The 13310-nt window shown below is 48.0% G+C and overlaps 1 protein-coding gene across 1 annotated transcript in view; it reads right to left on the bottom strand.

Annotated features, from left to right (window-relative positions):
* Window positions 1-186: 186 nt before the first annotated feature.
* tmprss15 (transmembrane serine protease 15) overlaps window positions 187-13310 on the bottom strand; it is an 18434-nt gene continuing 5310 nt past the window's right edge. The window contains exons 12-27 of the mRNA XM_067607164.1: window positions 10849-11014; window positions 10619-10760; window positions 8916-9005; window positions 8151-8276; window positions 7910-8053; window positions 7693-7803; window positions 6616-6739; window positions 4196-4291; window positions 4048-4097; window positions 3826-3888; window positions 3608-3752; window positions 3020-3201; window positions 2531-2626; window positions 1275-1414; window positions 923-977; window positions 187-837 (exon numbers count right to left, since the gene is read on the bottom strand). Coding sequence (XP_067463265.1) covers window positions 704-837; window positions 923-977; window positions 1275-1414; window positions 2531-2626; window positions 3020-3201; window positions 3608-3752; window positions 3826-3888; window positions 4048-4097; window positions 4196-4291; window positions 6616-6739; window positions 7693-7803; window positions 7910-8053; window positions 8151-8276; window positions 8916-9005; window positions 10619-10760; window positions 10849-11014 — 1864 coding nt within the window. The 3' untranslated portion in view covers window positions 187-703. The remainder of the gene's footprint in view (window positions 838-922; window positions 978-1274; window positions 1415-2530; window positions 2627-3019; window positions 3202-3607; window positions 3753-3825; window positions 3889-4047; window positions 4098-4195; window positions 4292-6615; window positions 6740-7692; window positions 7804-7909; window positions 8054-8150; window positions 8277-8915; window positions 9006-10618; window positions 10761-10848; window positions 11015-13310) is intronic.

The following is a 13310-nucleotide window of genomic DNA, read 5'->3' on the forward strand; positions in this document are numbered from 1 at the left end:
CCTGCACAATCACTGAACACTAACTGTGTAAATAATAACCTTTCATAAAAAAACAGACACAAAATCTTAAGGCAAGAATATTCACATATTTGAGCACAATGTTTTTACAATCCCACAGTATCTGAAGAACAGTCCATAAAAAACCAAAATACTCCAACTCACGTTCTCTCTGGAAACACTGAACTGTCACACAGACGCTGTTTACCTTCCAGTCACAGAAGGTTTTATTTCAGATTGTTGGTTACAGCTGATAATTCAAGAATAAACAGTAAAAATCCACCTTAAAGATCAGACAAAAGGCTGTTTATTATGTTTATTAGATATAAAACAGCAAATCACCAACCGGCTCACAAATAATGTTTCACATGTTGCTGAATGATTTTAAATGTATAATTATATATACAGACAGGTGACATATTAAAGGAAAACCTGGTCCGGGTCTGGATGCTGGACCCCTACAGTGAGGGGGTCTGGTCCGGGTCTGGATACTGGACCCCTACAGTGAGGGGGTCTAGTCCGGGTCTGGATGCTGGACCCCTACAGTGAGGGGGTCTGGTCTGGGTCTGGATGCTGGACCCCTACAGTGAGGGGGTCTGGTCTGGGTCTGGATGCTGGACCCCTACAGTGAGGGGGTCTGGTCTGGGTCTGGATGCTAGACCCCTACAGTGAGGAGGTCTGGTCTGGGTCTGGATGCTGGACCTGTTTATTGTTTAAAGTATGAGGAAGAGGAGGAGGAAGAGCGTCTGGTCTGGGCGATCCAGGAGGTGAAGGAGGACACTCGGGCGTAGACCCCTGGTCTCTCAGGTCGCCCACAGCCAATCCCAAACGAGGTCACACCTGTCAGGAACCAATCAGAACGTAGCATTTCATCACATCTCAGCTACAATAATATACTGTATGTGTATGTATGAGAGAGACTGACCAATCAGAGTCCAGTGTCCGTCGTCCAGACACATCAGCGGACCTCCAGAGTCGCCCTGGAAACAGCAACACAACCTTTATTAACATGTGTTCGACCAATCACCACGCAGCTCAGTCACACCTGTATACTGAACCGTAGAAGCAGTTTACAGCCTTCCATTGGTTGAGTCTGCTGCCAATCAAACGTATCTGTGCTCCTATTGGTTAGTTTTACTGCCTTTGCCTCGTGTTTTTTTTCTTCTGTGCGCTCGTTCAGGCAGTTTAACTGAGTCCTTGATTTATACAGCGATGTCAGTGGTTGCCTAGCGATGACATGTTTGTAACCGTCAGGATGAGTCCAGGTGAGCCGTTACCTCACAGGAGTCGACTCCGCCCTCCGGGAAGCCGGCACACAGCATGCTGGAGGTGATGCTGGACTCAGGTAACTGCTGCTGACACTGATCCTGAGACACCAGAGGAACCTGCGCCTCCTGCAGAACGTTAGGGAGGGAACCTGAGAGACAGACAGGTGAGACAGACAGGTGAGACAGACAGGTGAGAGACAGACAGGTCAGACAGACAGGTGAGACAGACAGGTGAGATAGACAGGTGCGAGACAGACAGGTCAGACAGACAGGTGAGACAGACAGGTGAGACAGACAGGTGAGATAGACAGGTGAGACAGACAGGTGAGACAGACAGGTGAGAGAAACAGGTGAGACAGACAGGTGAGAGACAGACAGGTGAGATAGACAGGTGAGACAGACAGGTGAGAGACATACAGGTGAGACAGACAGGTGAGACAGACAGGTGAGTGACGGACAGGTGAGATAGACAAGTGAGACAGACAGGTGAGACAGACAGGTGAGAGAAACAGGTGAGACAGACAGGTGAGAGACAGACAGGTGAGATAGACAGGTGAGACAGACAGGTGAGAGACAGACAGGTGAGACAGACAGGTGAGAGACAGACAGGTGAGACAGACAGGTGAGAGAGACAGGTGAGACAGACAGGTGAGATAGACAGGTCAGACAGACAGGTGAGACAGACAGGTGAGAGACAGACAGGTGAGATAGACAGGTGAGACAGACAGGTGAGAGACAGACAGGTGAGACAGACAGGTGAGAGAGACAGGTGAGAGAGACAGGTGAGACAGACAGGTGAGAGAGACAGGTGAGACAGACAGGTGAGACAGACAGGTGAGAGACATACAGGTGAGACAGACAGGTGAGAGAGACAGGTGAGACAGACAGGTGAGAGACAGACAGGTGAGAGACATACAGGTGAGACAGACAGGTGAGACAGACAGGTGAGAGAAACAGGTGAGACAGACAGGTGAGACAGACAGGTGAGAGACAGACAGGTGAGATAGACAGGTGAGACAGACAGGTGAGAGACAGACAGGTGAGATAGACAGGTGAGACAGACAGGTGAGACAGACAGGTGAGAGACAGACAGGTGAGATAGACAGGTGAGACAGACAGGTGAGAGACAGACAGGTGAGATAGACAGGTGAGACAGACAGGTGAGAGACATACAGGTGAGACAGACAGGTGAGATAGACAAGTGAGACAGACAGGTGAGACAGACAGGTGAGAGACAGACAGGTGAGTCTCTTCATGTGTCTCACCCTGCTCGGCGTCTCGTCCCCATCCTGCAATGAAACATTTCCTTCCTGCTGTGAACTTCTGACCGTCGGCAGGTAAACACACCGGCTGGACCCACTCTGCACACACACACACACACACACACACACACACACATACACACACATACACACACACACACACACACACACACACACACACACACACATACACACACACACACACACACACACATACACACACACATACACACACATACACACATACACACACACACACACACACACACACACACACACACACACACATACACACACACACACACACACACACACACACACATACACACACACACACACACACACACACACACACACACACACATACACACACATACACACATACACACACACACACACACACACACACACACACACACACACTTGAGTTTTGTGTAGGTGACAGGTGTGTAGCTGACAGGTGAGATGTGTCCGTTCAGTGATGTCACTGACCGGTGAAGTTGATTGGCTGCTGCAGATGCATCATGGCGATGTCGGCCTGTTTGGTTTCTCTGTTGTATTCTCTGTTGATGACGATGCGATCGACTTGTCGGGTCTGAACATGTGACGAGTGCAAGTCACTCTGGGAGTGAAGCCCGAACACCGCCGACCACGACTGCAGGTGGATGTTCTTCCTGCAGAGCACAAATACGTCATGCATCATACATGCATCATACATGTATCATACATGTATCATACATGTATCATACATGTATCATACAGACATCATACATGCATCATACATGTATCATACAGACATCATACATGCATCATACATGCATCATACATGTATCATACATGTATCATACATGTATCATACAGACATCATACATGCATCATACATGTATCATACAGACATCATACATGTATCATATAGACATCATACAGACATCATACATGCTGTTTATAGATTGTGTGTAGTTTTTTATTGTGTATGTTAGGTGTTGTTTACATACTGGAAACCAGTTTATATTAATGGTTTCAGGATGAAACGGTTTGTGTTTATAAATGATTTGCGTTGTCACTGATGGAGTCACTCACCCGTAGACGCAATGTGCAGCGGTCAGCAGCCAATCAGTGCCAATTAAGGAGGCTCCGCACACATGACGCCCCCTCCACTTCAGAGACACCATCCAGGGCCACGCCCCCTTCACCGCGTTCACCCCGCCCACCACTCTGACCACACCTGACAGGTAACAAAACAAGTCAAACTACAGTCGGACTGAGACCAACATCAGGATCAGGTTTCATTTTCTCACCTTTCCCCTTTAATGATTGGTCTGTCTCCCTCGTGTCATTAATGATCCGACGAACTCCACAAGCTGAAAGTCAGAGGCCCGGTCAGTCCGAAACACTGTTTACTCAAACACAGTCGGGAATATCTCAACATACATGAAAATACACACTATGACTCTGTACAGATGTGTGTTGTTTTAACAGTCTGTGTTTAACAGCGTAACTTGTTTTAAAGTGTAACTCACGTTGGTTGTCACAGCTGAGAGAGATCACTTGCTCACTGCTGCAGGTTTCACTGTAAAAAAAAACATTTATTTACTTCACATTTTTCCTCTGAAAATTGAAAAATAAAATAAAAATATACTGTGACATTTTTCTAATTGTTGTTTGTACCTGATGTTCATCTCCAGGGTCCCGTTATCGTTTACTTTGAAAGTTGTAAACGGTGAATCATGAGGCTGAACTGGCAGCAACATGGCCTCCCCCGACCTGCAGAGAGACAGACAGGTGAGTTACCTTTAACCAGGTACTGATGGATGAGTTACCTTTAACCAGGTACTGACGGGTGAGTTACCTGTAACCCAGGTACTGACGGGTGAGTTACCTTTAACCAGGTACTGACGGGTGAGTTACCTTTACGGCAGGTACTGACGGGTGAGTTACCTTTAAGGCAGGTACTGACGGGTGAGTTACCTTTAACCCAGGTACTGATGGGTGAGTTACCTGTAACCCAGGTACTGACGGGTGAGTTACCTTTAAGGCAGGTACTGACGGGTGAGTTACCTTTAACCCAGGTACTGACGGGTGAGTTACCTTTAAGGCAGGTACTGACGGGTGAGTTACCTTTAACCCAGGTACTGACGGGTGAGTTACCTTTAAGGCAGGTACTGACGGGTGAGTTACCTTTAAGGCAGGTACTGACGGGTGAGTTACCTTTAACCCAGGTACTGACGGGTGAGTTACCTTTAAGGCAGGTACTGACGGGTGAGTTACCTTTAACCCAGGTACTGATGGGTGAGTTACCTTTAAGGCAGGTACTGACAGGTGAGTTACCTTTAAGGCAGGTACTGATGGGTGAGTTACCTTTAAGGCAGGTACTGACGGGTGAGTTACCTTTAACCAGGTACTGACGGGTGAGTTACTTTTAACCCAGGTACTGACGGGTGAGTTACCTTTAACCTAGGTACTGACGGGTGAGTTACCTTTAACCCAGGTACTGACGGGTGAGTTACCTTTAAGGCAGGTACTGACGGGTGAGTTACCTTTAACCAGGTACTGACGGGTGAGTTACCTTTAAGGCAGGTACTGACGGGTGAGTTACCTTTAACCAGGTACTGACGGGTGAGTTACCTTTAAGGCAGGTACTGACGGGTGAGTTACCTTTAACCCAGGTACTGATGGGTGAGTTACCTTTAAGGCAGGTACTGACAGGTGAGTTACCTTTAAGGCAGGTACTGATGGGTGAGTTACCTTTAAGGCAGGTACTGACGGGTGAGTTACCTTTAACCAGGTACTGACGGGTGAGTTACCTTTAACCCAGGTACTGACGGGTGAGTTACCTTTAACCCAGGTACTGACGGGTGAGTTACCTTTAACCCAGGTACTGACGGGTGAGTTACCTTTAAGGCAGGTACTGACGGGTGAGTTACCTTTAACCCAGGTACTGACGGGTGAGTTACCTTTAAGGCAGGTACTGACGGGTGAGTTACCTTTAACCAGGTACTGACGGGTGAGTTACCTTTACGGCAGGTACTGACGGGTGAGTTACCTTTAAGGCAGGTACTGACGGGTGAGTTACCTTTAACCCAGGTACTGATGGGTGAGTTACCTGTAACCCAGGTACTGACGGGTGAGTTACCTTTAAGGCAGGTACTGACGGGTGAGTTACCTTTAACCCAGGTACTGACGGGTGAGTTACCTTTAAGGCAGGTACTGACGGGTGAGTTACCTTTAACCCAGGTACTGACGGGTGAGTTACCTTTAAGGCAGGTACTGACGGGTGAGTTACCTTTAAGGCAGGTACTGACGGGTGAGTTACCTTTAACCCAGGTACTGACGGGTGAGTTACCTTTAAGGCAGGTACTGACGGGTGAGTTACCTTTAACCCAGGTACTGATGGGTGAGTTACCTTTAAGGCAGGTACTGACAGGTGAGTTACCTTTAAGGCAGGTACTGATGGGTGAGTTACCTTTAACCAGGTACTGACGGGTGAGTTACCTTTAAGGCAGGTACTGACGGGTGAGTTACCTTTAACCCAGGTACTGACGGGTGAGTTACCTTTAACCCAGGTACTGACGGGTGAGTTACCTTTAAGGCAGGTACTGACGGGTGAGTTACCTTTAACCAGGTACTGACGGGTGAGTTACCTTTAAGGCAGGTACTGACGGGTGAGTTACCTTTAACCAGGTACTGACGGGTGAGTTACCTTTAAGGCAGGTACTGACGGGTGAGTTACCTTTAACCCAGGTACTGATGGGTGAGTTACCTTTAAGGCAGGTACTGACAGGTGAGTTACCTTTAAGGCAGGTACTGATGGGTGAGTTACCTTTAAGGCAGGTACTGACGGGTGAGTTACCTTTAACCAGGTACTGACGGGTGAGTTACCTTTAACCCAGGTACTGACGGGTGAGTTACCTTTAACCCAGGTACTGACGGGTGAGTTACCTTTAAGGCAGGTACTGACGGGTGAGTTACCTTTAACCAGGTACTGACGGGTGAGTTACCTTTAAGGCAGGTACTGACGGGTGAGTTACCTTTAACCCAGGTACTGACGGGTGAGTTACCTTTAACTCAGGTACTGACGGGTGAGTTACCTGTATCCCAGGTACTGACAGGTGAAGACAGACAGGTGAGGGTTCCAGGTGTCGTAACAGACAGTGAGCGGAGAGGAGACGAGCTGAAACTGGAGACGTCTTGAACCGTTCACCTGCAACACAACTGAAACACACACACACACAGTATGAATCATTACTCCTTTCTGAGAACATGTTGTAGTCTCTGTGTGCACACCTGTGGTCTGTGTCTCACACCTGTTCACTGAACACACCTGGAGTCTGTCTCACACCTGTCCACTGAACACACCTGGAGTCTGTCTCACACCTGTCCACTGAACACACCTGGAGTCTGTCTCACACCTGTCCACTGAACACACCTGGAGTCTGTCTCACACCTGTCCACTGAACACACCTGGAGTCTGTCTCACACCTGTCCACTGAACACACCTGGAGTCTGTCTCACACCTGTTCACTGAACACACCTGGAGTCTGTCTCACACCTGTTCACTGAACACACCTGGAGTCTGTCTCACACCTGTCCACTGAACACACCTGGTCAGTTTACAGTCATGAGCAACAAAAACTCACCAGAATGTTCTCTGAGCGATACCTCCACCGTTCAGTCTGCTGGGTTTAGATATGTAAACAAACAGCTTGTTTTTGTCAACAGTACTGTAGTTTTTCTGATGAGGACAGTCTCTACTTGTTGCTATGGTTATCAGCAGGTCAATATGGCTTTACACAGAGCTGCACACCTGCCAAATAAAGTGACACTACTTTACCATCGCTGTAATGCAGCGTAACTTAAAGGGAAACTTCACTGCTGTGAATATGATGATTTCTTAAAACAATCATGGACGAAAGGCTGAAAAACGGCAACCAAACGCTGTTTCTTATGTCGCTATGGAGACGAGGAGCTGGGACTGTGCTCCATTTGAATGTAGCTGCGTTTTCTGTCCTGTTCTCTTCTGTTCTATCACACAGTGTATCGTTACATAATGTGACATCAGGTAACATATCACAACATATAACAAACAACACAAACACTGTGAATCAGAAACGATCATCAGTATTGATCTCATGTTTCTCATCAGAGAAGTAGAAACGTTGTCTCACCGCAGTCGGCTTCATCGGAGGCGTCCGGACAGTCGACCACGCCGTTACACTGACCGTTACCATGGATACAGCTTCCTGTCTGGCACTGGAACTGACCGGCTGCACACGGAGCTGTTCACACATCACATGACCCGTCATAACAACAACTAATCAATAATCAGCCTGATTAACAGTCACATGACTGCTTCAGAGGCCTGACCTCTGACCCTGAGCTCACCTGTTGACCCCAGCTTGACCCCAGAGGTGAAGTTGGCTCTGAATCCTCGACCGTAACCCGAGCTGTCCGTGAAGAACCACACTGTCATCTGATTGGTTGTTGAGAACAAGTCATGGGCGGGGCCACTTTTGCCGGTGAGAAGAGCTGGAAACAAAATGTTCAAACCTGTGACTGAAGCAAGATGAGCAGCTACTGACCAGCACACAGCTGAAAAGCATTATGGGTAAAAACACCAGCTCACCCAGTAAGGTAGAGTTAGGCCCCACCCCGTCCCGCACCTCTACGACATCAAACGTCGCTTCAACGTCAAAGTCCAGGAAGTGGAGCTGGATGTTCCGCCCCTGCACAGCGTGAAGAGTCCACACACCTGCCAGAGCAGAGGATTGTGGGTAATCACACCGCTCACAGGTGAGCTCAGAACGTCAGGTAAACTGCTCGAGTCTTTTAAAGATGGTGAACTTTGAGACTAAATCTCTCTTCTTCTGTTAAATGTTTCTTCTTCTTCGTCCATCACTCAGCAGTTTACTTGAAAACAGGAAGTCAAGTTTTTATCTTAAACTTAAAACATAATGTATCATAACGCAACACATCGTAAACACACCAAGACACGAAACAATGTGCCAACAAAGACAGAGAAGAAGAAGAAGAACACCGCAAACATGTAAACAATAAAATACTTATGAAGAATGAAATGTGTTCAGCATGTTTATGGTTAACTTTTACATTTCATTGTTTTACTTTTAAAGACGGAAGAGAAATCTGATGGAATCATTTCTTAAAAAGTTTCCAGTATTTAAAACATGGATCTCAAAAACAGACAGATCACATCGTATCGTGACATGTCATAACGGATGTAAGGTATCCTCACGTTACATGATGTAACGTATCACATCATATCGTAACGTGTCATGATGTATCGTATTGTATCTAAAAACATCTGATTGGTTCAGTTCAGTTTGGTGCAGAGATGGAAGCTCAGGTATAACTATCAGGCAGCTGTACTCACACTGAGCGTCGTTCCCGTAGGATCGTGGGTAGTTTGGCGAGTTGAAGGTAGAGTTTGGCTCCCAGAGGTCAAAGGGTCCTCCACAGTCAGCTGACCAATCAGATCACAAAGGGCGGAGTCAGATTGTATCCAGTAGCACACAATCTGTCTACCTGTCTGTCTACCTGTCTGTCTGTCTACCTGTCTCTCTACCTGTCTGTCTACCTGTCTGTCTCTCTACCTGTCTCTCTACCTGTCTGTCTACCTGTCTGTCTACCTGTCTCTCTACCTGTCTGTCTACCTGTCTGTCTCTCTACCTGTCTCTCTACCTGTCTGTCTACCTGTCTCTCTGTCTGTCTACCTGTCTGTCTACCTGTCTCTCTGTCTGTCTACCTGTCTCTCTACCTGTCTCTCTACCTGTCTGTCTACCTGTCTGTCTACCTGTCTCTCTGTCTGTCTACCTGTCTGTCTGTCTACCTGTCTCTCTGTCTGTCTACCTGTCTCTCTACCTGTCTCTCTACCTGTCTGTCTACCTGTCTCTCTACCTGTCTGTCTACCTGTCTCTCTGTCTGTCTACCTGTCTGTCTACCTGTCTCTCTACCTGTCTCTCTATCTGTCTCTCTACCTGTCTCTCTACCTGTCTGTCTACCTGTCTGTCTACCTGTCTGTCTACCTGTCTCTCTGTCTGTCTACCTGTCTGTCTGTCTACCTGTCTCTCTGTCTCTCTACCTGTCTGTCTACCTGTCTGTCTACCTGTCTGTCTACCTGTCTCTCTGTCTGTCTACCTGTCTGTCTGTCTACCTGTCTCTCTGTCTCTCTACCTGTCTCTCTACCTGTCTGTCTACCTGTCTCTCTACCTGTCTGTCTACCTGTCTCTCTGTCTGTCTACCTGTCTGTCTACCTGTCTCTCTACCTGTCTCTCTATCTGTCTGTCTACCTGTCTCTCTATCTGTCTGTCTACCTGTCTGTCTGTCTACCTGTCTGTCTACCTGTCTCTCTACCTGTCTCTCTACCTGTCTGTCTACCTGTCTGTCTACCTGTCTGTCTACCTGTCTGTCTACCTGTCTCTCTGTCTGTCTACCTGTCTCTCTACCTGTCTCTCTACCTGTCTCTCTGTCTGTCTGTCTACCTGTCTGTCTACCTGTCTCTCTACCTGTCTGTCTACCTGTCTCTCTGTCTGTCTACCTGTCTGTCTACCTGTCTCTCTGTCTGTCTGTCCATTTATTGACTTCTGGATAAGCTTTGAGATTTAGACTCTTCTGAATATTAATACAGGTGTGTTGAGTGAGGGCGTGGTCTGTGCCCTACCTGGTATAGGGGGTGTGGCCTGTGTCTTACCTGGTATAGGGGGCGTGGTCTGTGTCTTACCTGGTATGGGGGTGTGGCCTGTGTCTTACCTGGTATAGGGGGCGTGGTCTGTGTCTTACCTGGTATAGAGGGCGTGGTCTGTGTCTTACCTGGTATAGGGGGCGTGGTCTGTGTCTTACCTGGTATAGAGGGCGTGGTCTGTGTCTTACCTGGTATAGGGGGCGTGGTCTGTGTCTTACCTGGTATGGGGGTGTGGCCTGTGTCTTACCTGGTATAGAGGGCGTGGTCTGTGTCTTACCTGGTATGGGGGTGTGGCCTGTGTCTTACCTGGTATAGGGGGCGTGGTCTGTGTCTTACCTGGTATGGGGGTGTGGCCTGTGTCTTACCTGGTATAGGGGGTGTGGCCTGTGTCTTACCTGGAATAGGGGGCATGGTTGTCGGAGGCGGTACATTGGTTGGTTCCGGGGGGGCGGGGCCACAGGGAGCAGAGGTCAGTGTGATGTCATCCAGAGCGATGTCGTTCCTCATCCCTCCTTTCTTCAGAGCTTCAAACACAACCTGCAGAGATCAAATTGATCGATCGGTTATCGATCAGCTGACTGATCAATGGTCAGTTATTGAGATCGGACTGTGTGATGTCACTCACTGTGGTCTCGGCCGTCAGGTTGAGGGTCACCTGGCCATGGTTCCAGTTGTCGCCATAGTTACCATCTTTCTGAAACACCACGGTAACGGTGGTTTCAGAGTTGGACGGAGACGTTTGGAGCAGCAGGACTCTGAGACGGTGGACGTCCTCTCCAAACATGTGGTACCTGCACATCAGTCAATACATTTACATATCTGTAATCAATACCCTCTACTGATAATATAACACTGTCATCAACACGGAGCAGGAGGTGCTCACAGCTCATCTAACCAAACACACCTCAACTCATTTAAATGATCCTCTCCGGTTTACTGGCTGCTGATTGGTTAAGAAACGTCATCAGTGGGTGTTAATTTGATCACAGTCAGACTTTATAAAGTTATGACTGATTCCAGAACTTGAAAGCAGCTGCAGATAAACTCATGAAGTGACATTAATAGTTTTTTATTTGTTTAGTTGCTGTTTTGTAAGCGAGTGTCAGGGTTTTGAATCTGATGCTGGCAGCAACTGGGAGCCAGTGGAGGGATATCAACAGCAGGGTGACAGGTGCTGTTGTGGGCTGATGGAAGACCAGAAGCACCGACGTGTTCTAGATCATCTGCAGAGGTTTGAACGTACATGCAGGGAGGCCTGCCAGTAAGGAGTTGCAGTAGTCAATGCGTGATATTAGGAGAGCCTGAACCAGGAGTTGTGCTGCACGCTCAGACAGGAAGGATCTGATCTTCCTGATGTTGTACAGGGCGAATCGACACGACGGAGCGACTGAGGCCACGTGAACCTTAAAGGTTAGTTGGTCATCAATCATGACACCCAAGCGTCAGGCAGACTTTGTGGGCATGAGTTGGGTTGATTCGAGCTGGATGCTGATGTTTTGTTGTATGGAGGGACTGGCTGGATGACAAGGAGCTCAGTCTTAGAGAGGTTAAGCTGAAGGTGGCGTTCTTTCATCCATGCTGATGAGATCCGAGCCGGGACTGTGTTGTTTAACTGGTGGGAACAACAGGAAGAGTTGGGAGTCGTCAGCATAGCAATAGTGTGAGAAACCATGGGAGCGGATGATTGCGGTGGTGTATAATGAGAAGAGAAGGGGACCGAGCACTGACCCTTGAGGAACCTCTATAGATAAGCTGTGTGGTTTGGACACTTCTCCCCTCCAAGATACTTTAAAATATCTCCCTGAGAGGTAGGACATGAACCAGCAGAGGGCAGATCCTGAGATGCCAAACTCAGTGAGTGTGGAGAGGAGGATTTTAACTGTGTCAAAGGCAGCTGACAGATCCACAGATCTGGTTCTGATAGTAAGTGGTCTATCAGGACCACAGATCTGGTTCTGGCAGTAAGTGGTCTATCAGGACCACAGATCTAATTCTGACAGTAAGTGGTCTATCAAAACCACAGATCTGGTTCTGACAGTAAGTGGTCTATCAGGACCACAGATCTGGTTCTGGCAGTAAGTGGTCTATCAGGACCACAGATCTGGTTCTGACAGTAAGTGGTCTAACAGGACCACGGATCTGGTTCTGATAGTGAGTGGTCTATCAGGACCACAGATCTGGTTCTGACAGTAAGGGGTCTAACAGGACCACAGATCTGGTTCTGATAGTAAGTGGTCTATCAGGACCACAGATCTGGTTCTGGCAGTAAGTGGTCTATCAGGACCACAGATCTGGTTCTGACAGTAAGTGGTCTATTAGGACCACGGATCTGGTTCTGATAGTGAGTGGTCTATCAGGACCACAGATCTGGTTCTGACAGTAAGGGGTCTAACAGGACCACAGATCTGGTTCTGATAGTAAGTGGTCTATCAGGACCACAGATCTGGTTCTGGCAGTAAGTGGTCTATCAGGACCACAGATCTGGTTCTGACAGTAAGTGGTCTATCAGGACCACGGATCTGGTTCTGATAGTGAGTGGTCTATCAGGACCACAGATCTGGTTCTGACAGTAAGGGGTCTAACAGGACCACAGATCTGGTTCTGACAGTAAGTGGTCTATCAGGACCACAGATCTGGTTCTGGCAGTAAGTGGTCTATAAGGACCACAGATCTGGTTCTGACAGTAAGTGGTCTATCAGGACCACAGATCTGGTTCTGACAGTAAGGGGTCTAACAGGACCACAGATCTGGTTCTGACAGTAAGTGGTCTATCAGGACCACAGATCTGGTTCTGGCAGTAAGTGGTCTATAAGGACCACAGATCTGGTTCTGACAGTAAGTGGTCTATCAGGACCACAGATCTGGTTCTGGCAATTAGTGGTCTATCAGGACCACAGATCTGGATCTGACAGTAAGTGGTCTAACAGGACCACGGATCTGGTTCTGATAGTGAGTGGTCTATCAGGACCACAGATCTGGTTCTGACAGTAAGGGGTCTAACAGGACCACAGATCTGGTTCTGATAGTAAGTGGTCTATCAGGACCACAGATCTGGTTCTGGCAGTAAGTGGTCTATCAGGACCACAG

Source organism: Thunnus thynnus, chromosome 13 (genome assembly GCF_963924715.1).
Source record: "Thunnus thynnus chromosome 13, fThuThy2.1, whole genome shotgun sequence".
NCBI lineage: Eukaryota > Metazoa > Chordata > Actinopteri > Scombriformes > Scombridae > Thunnus > Thunnus thynnus.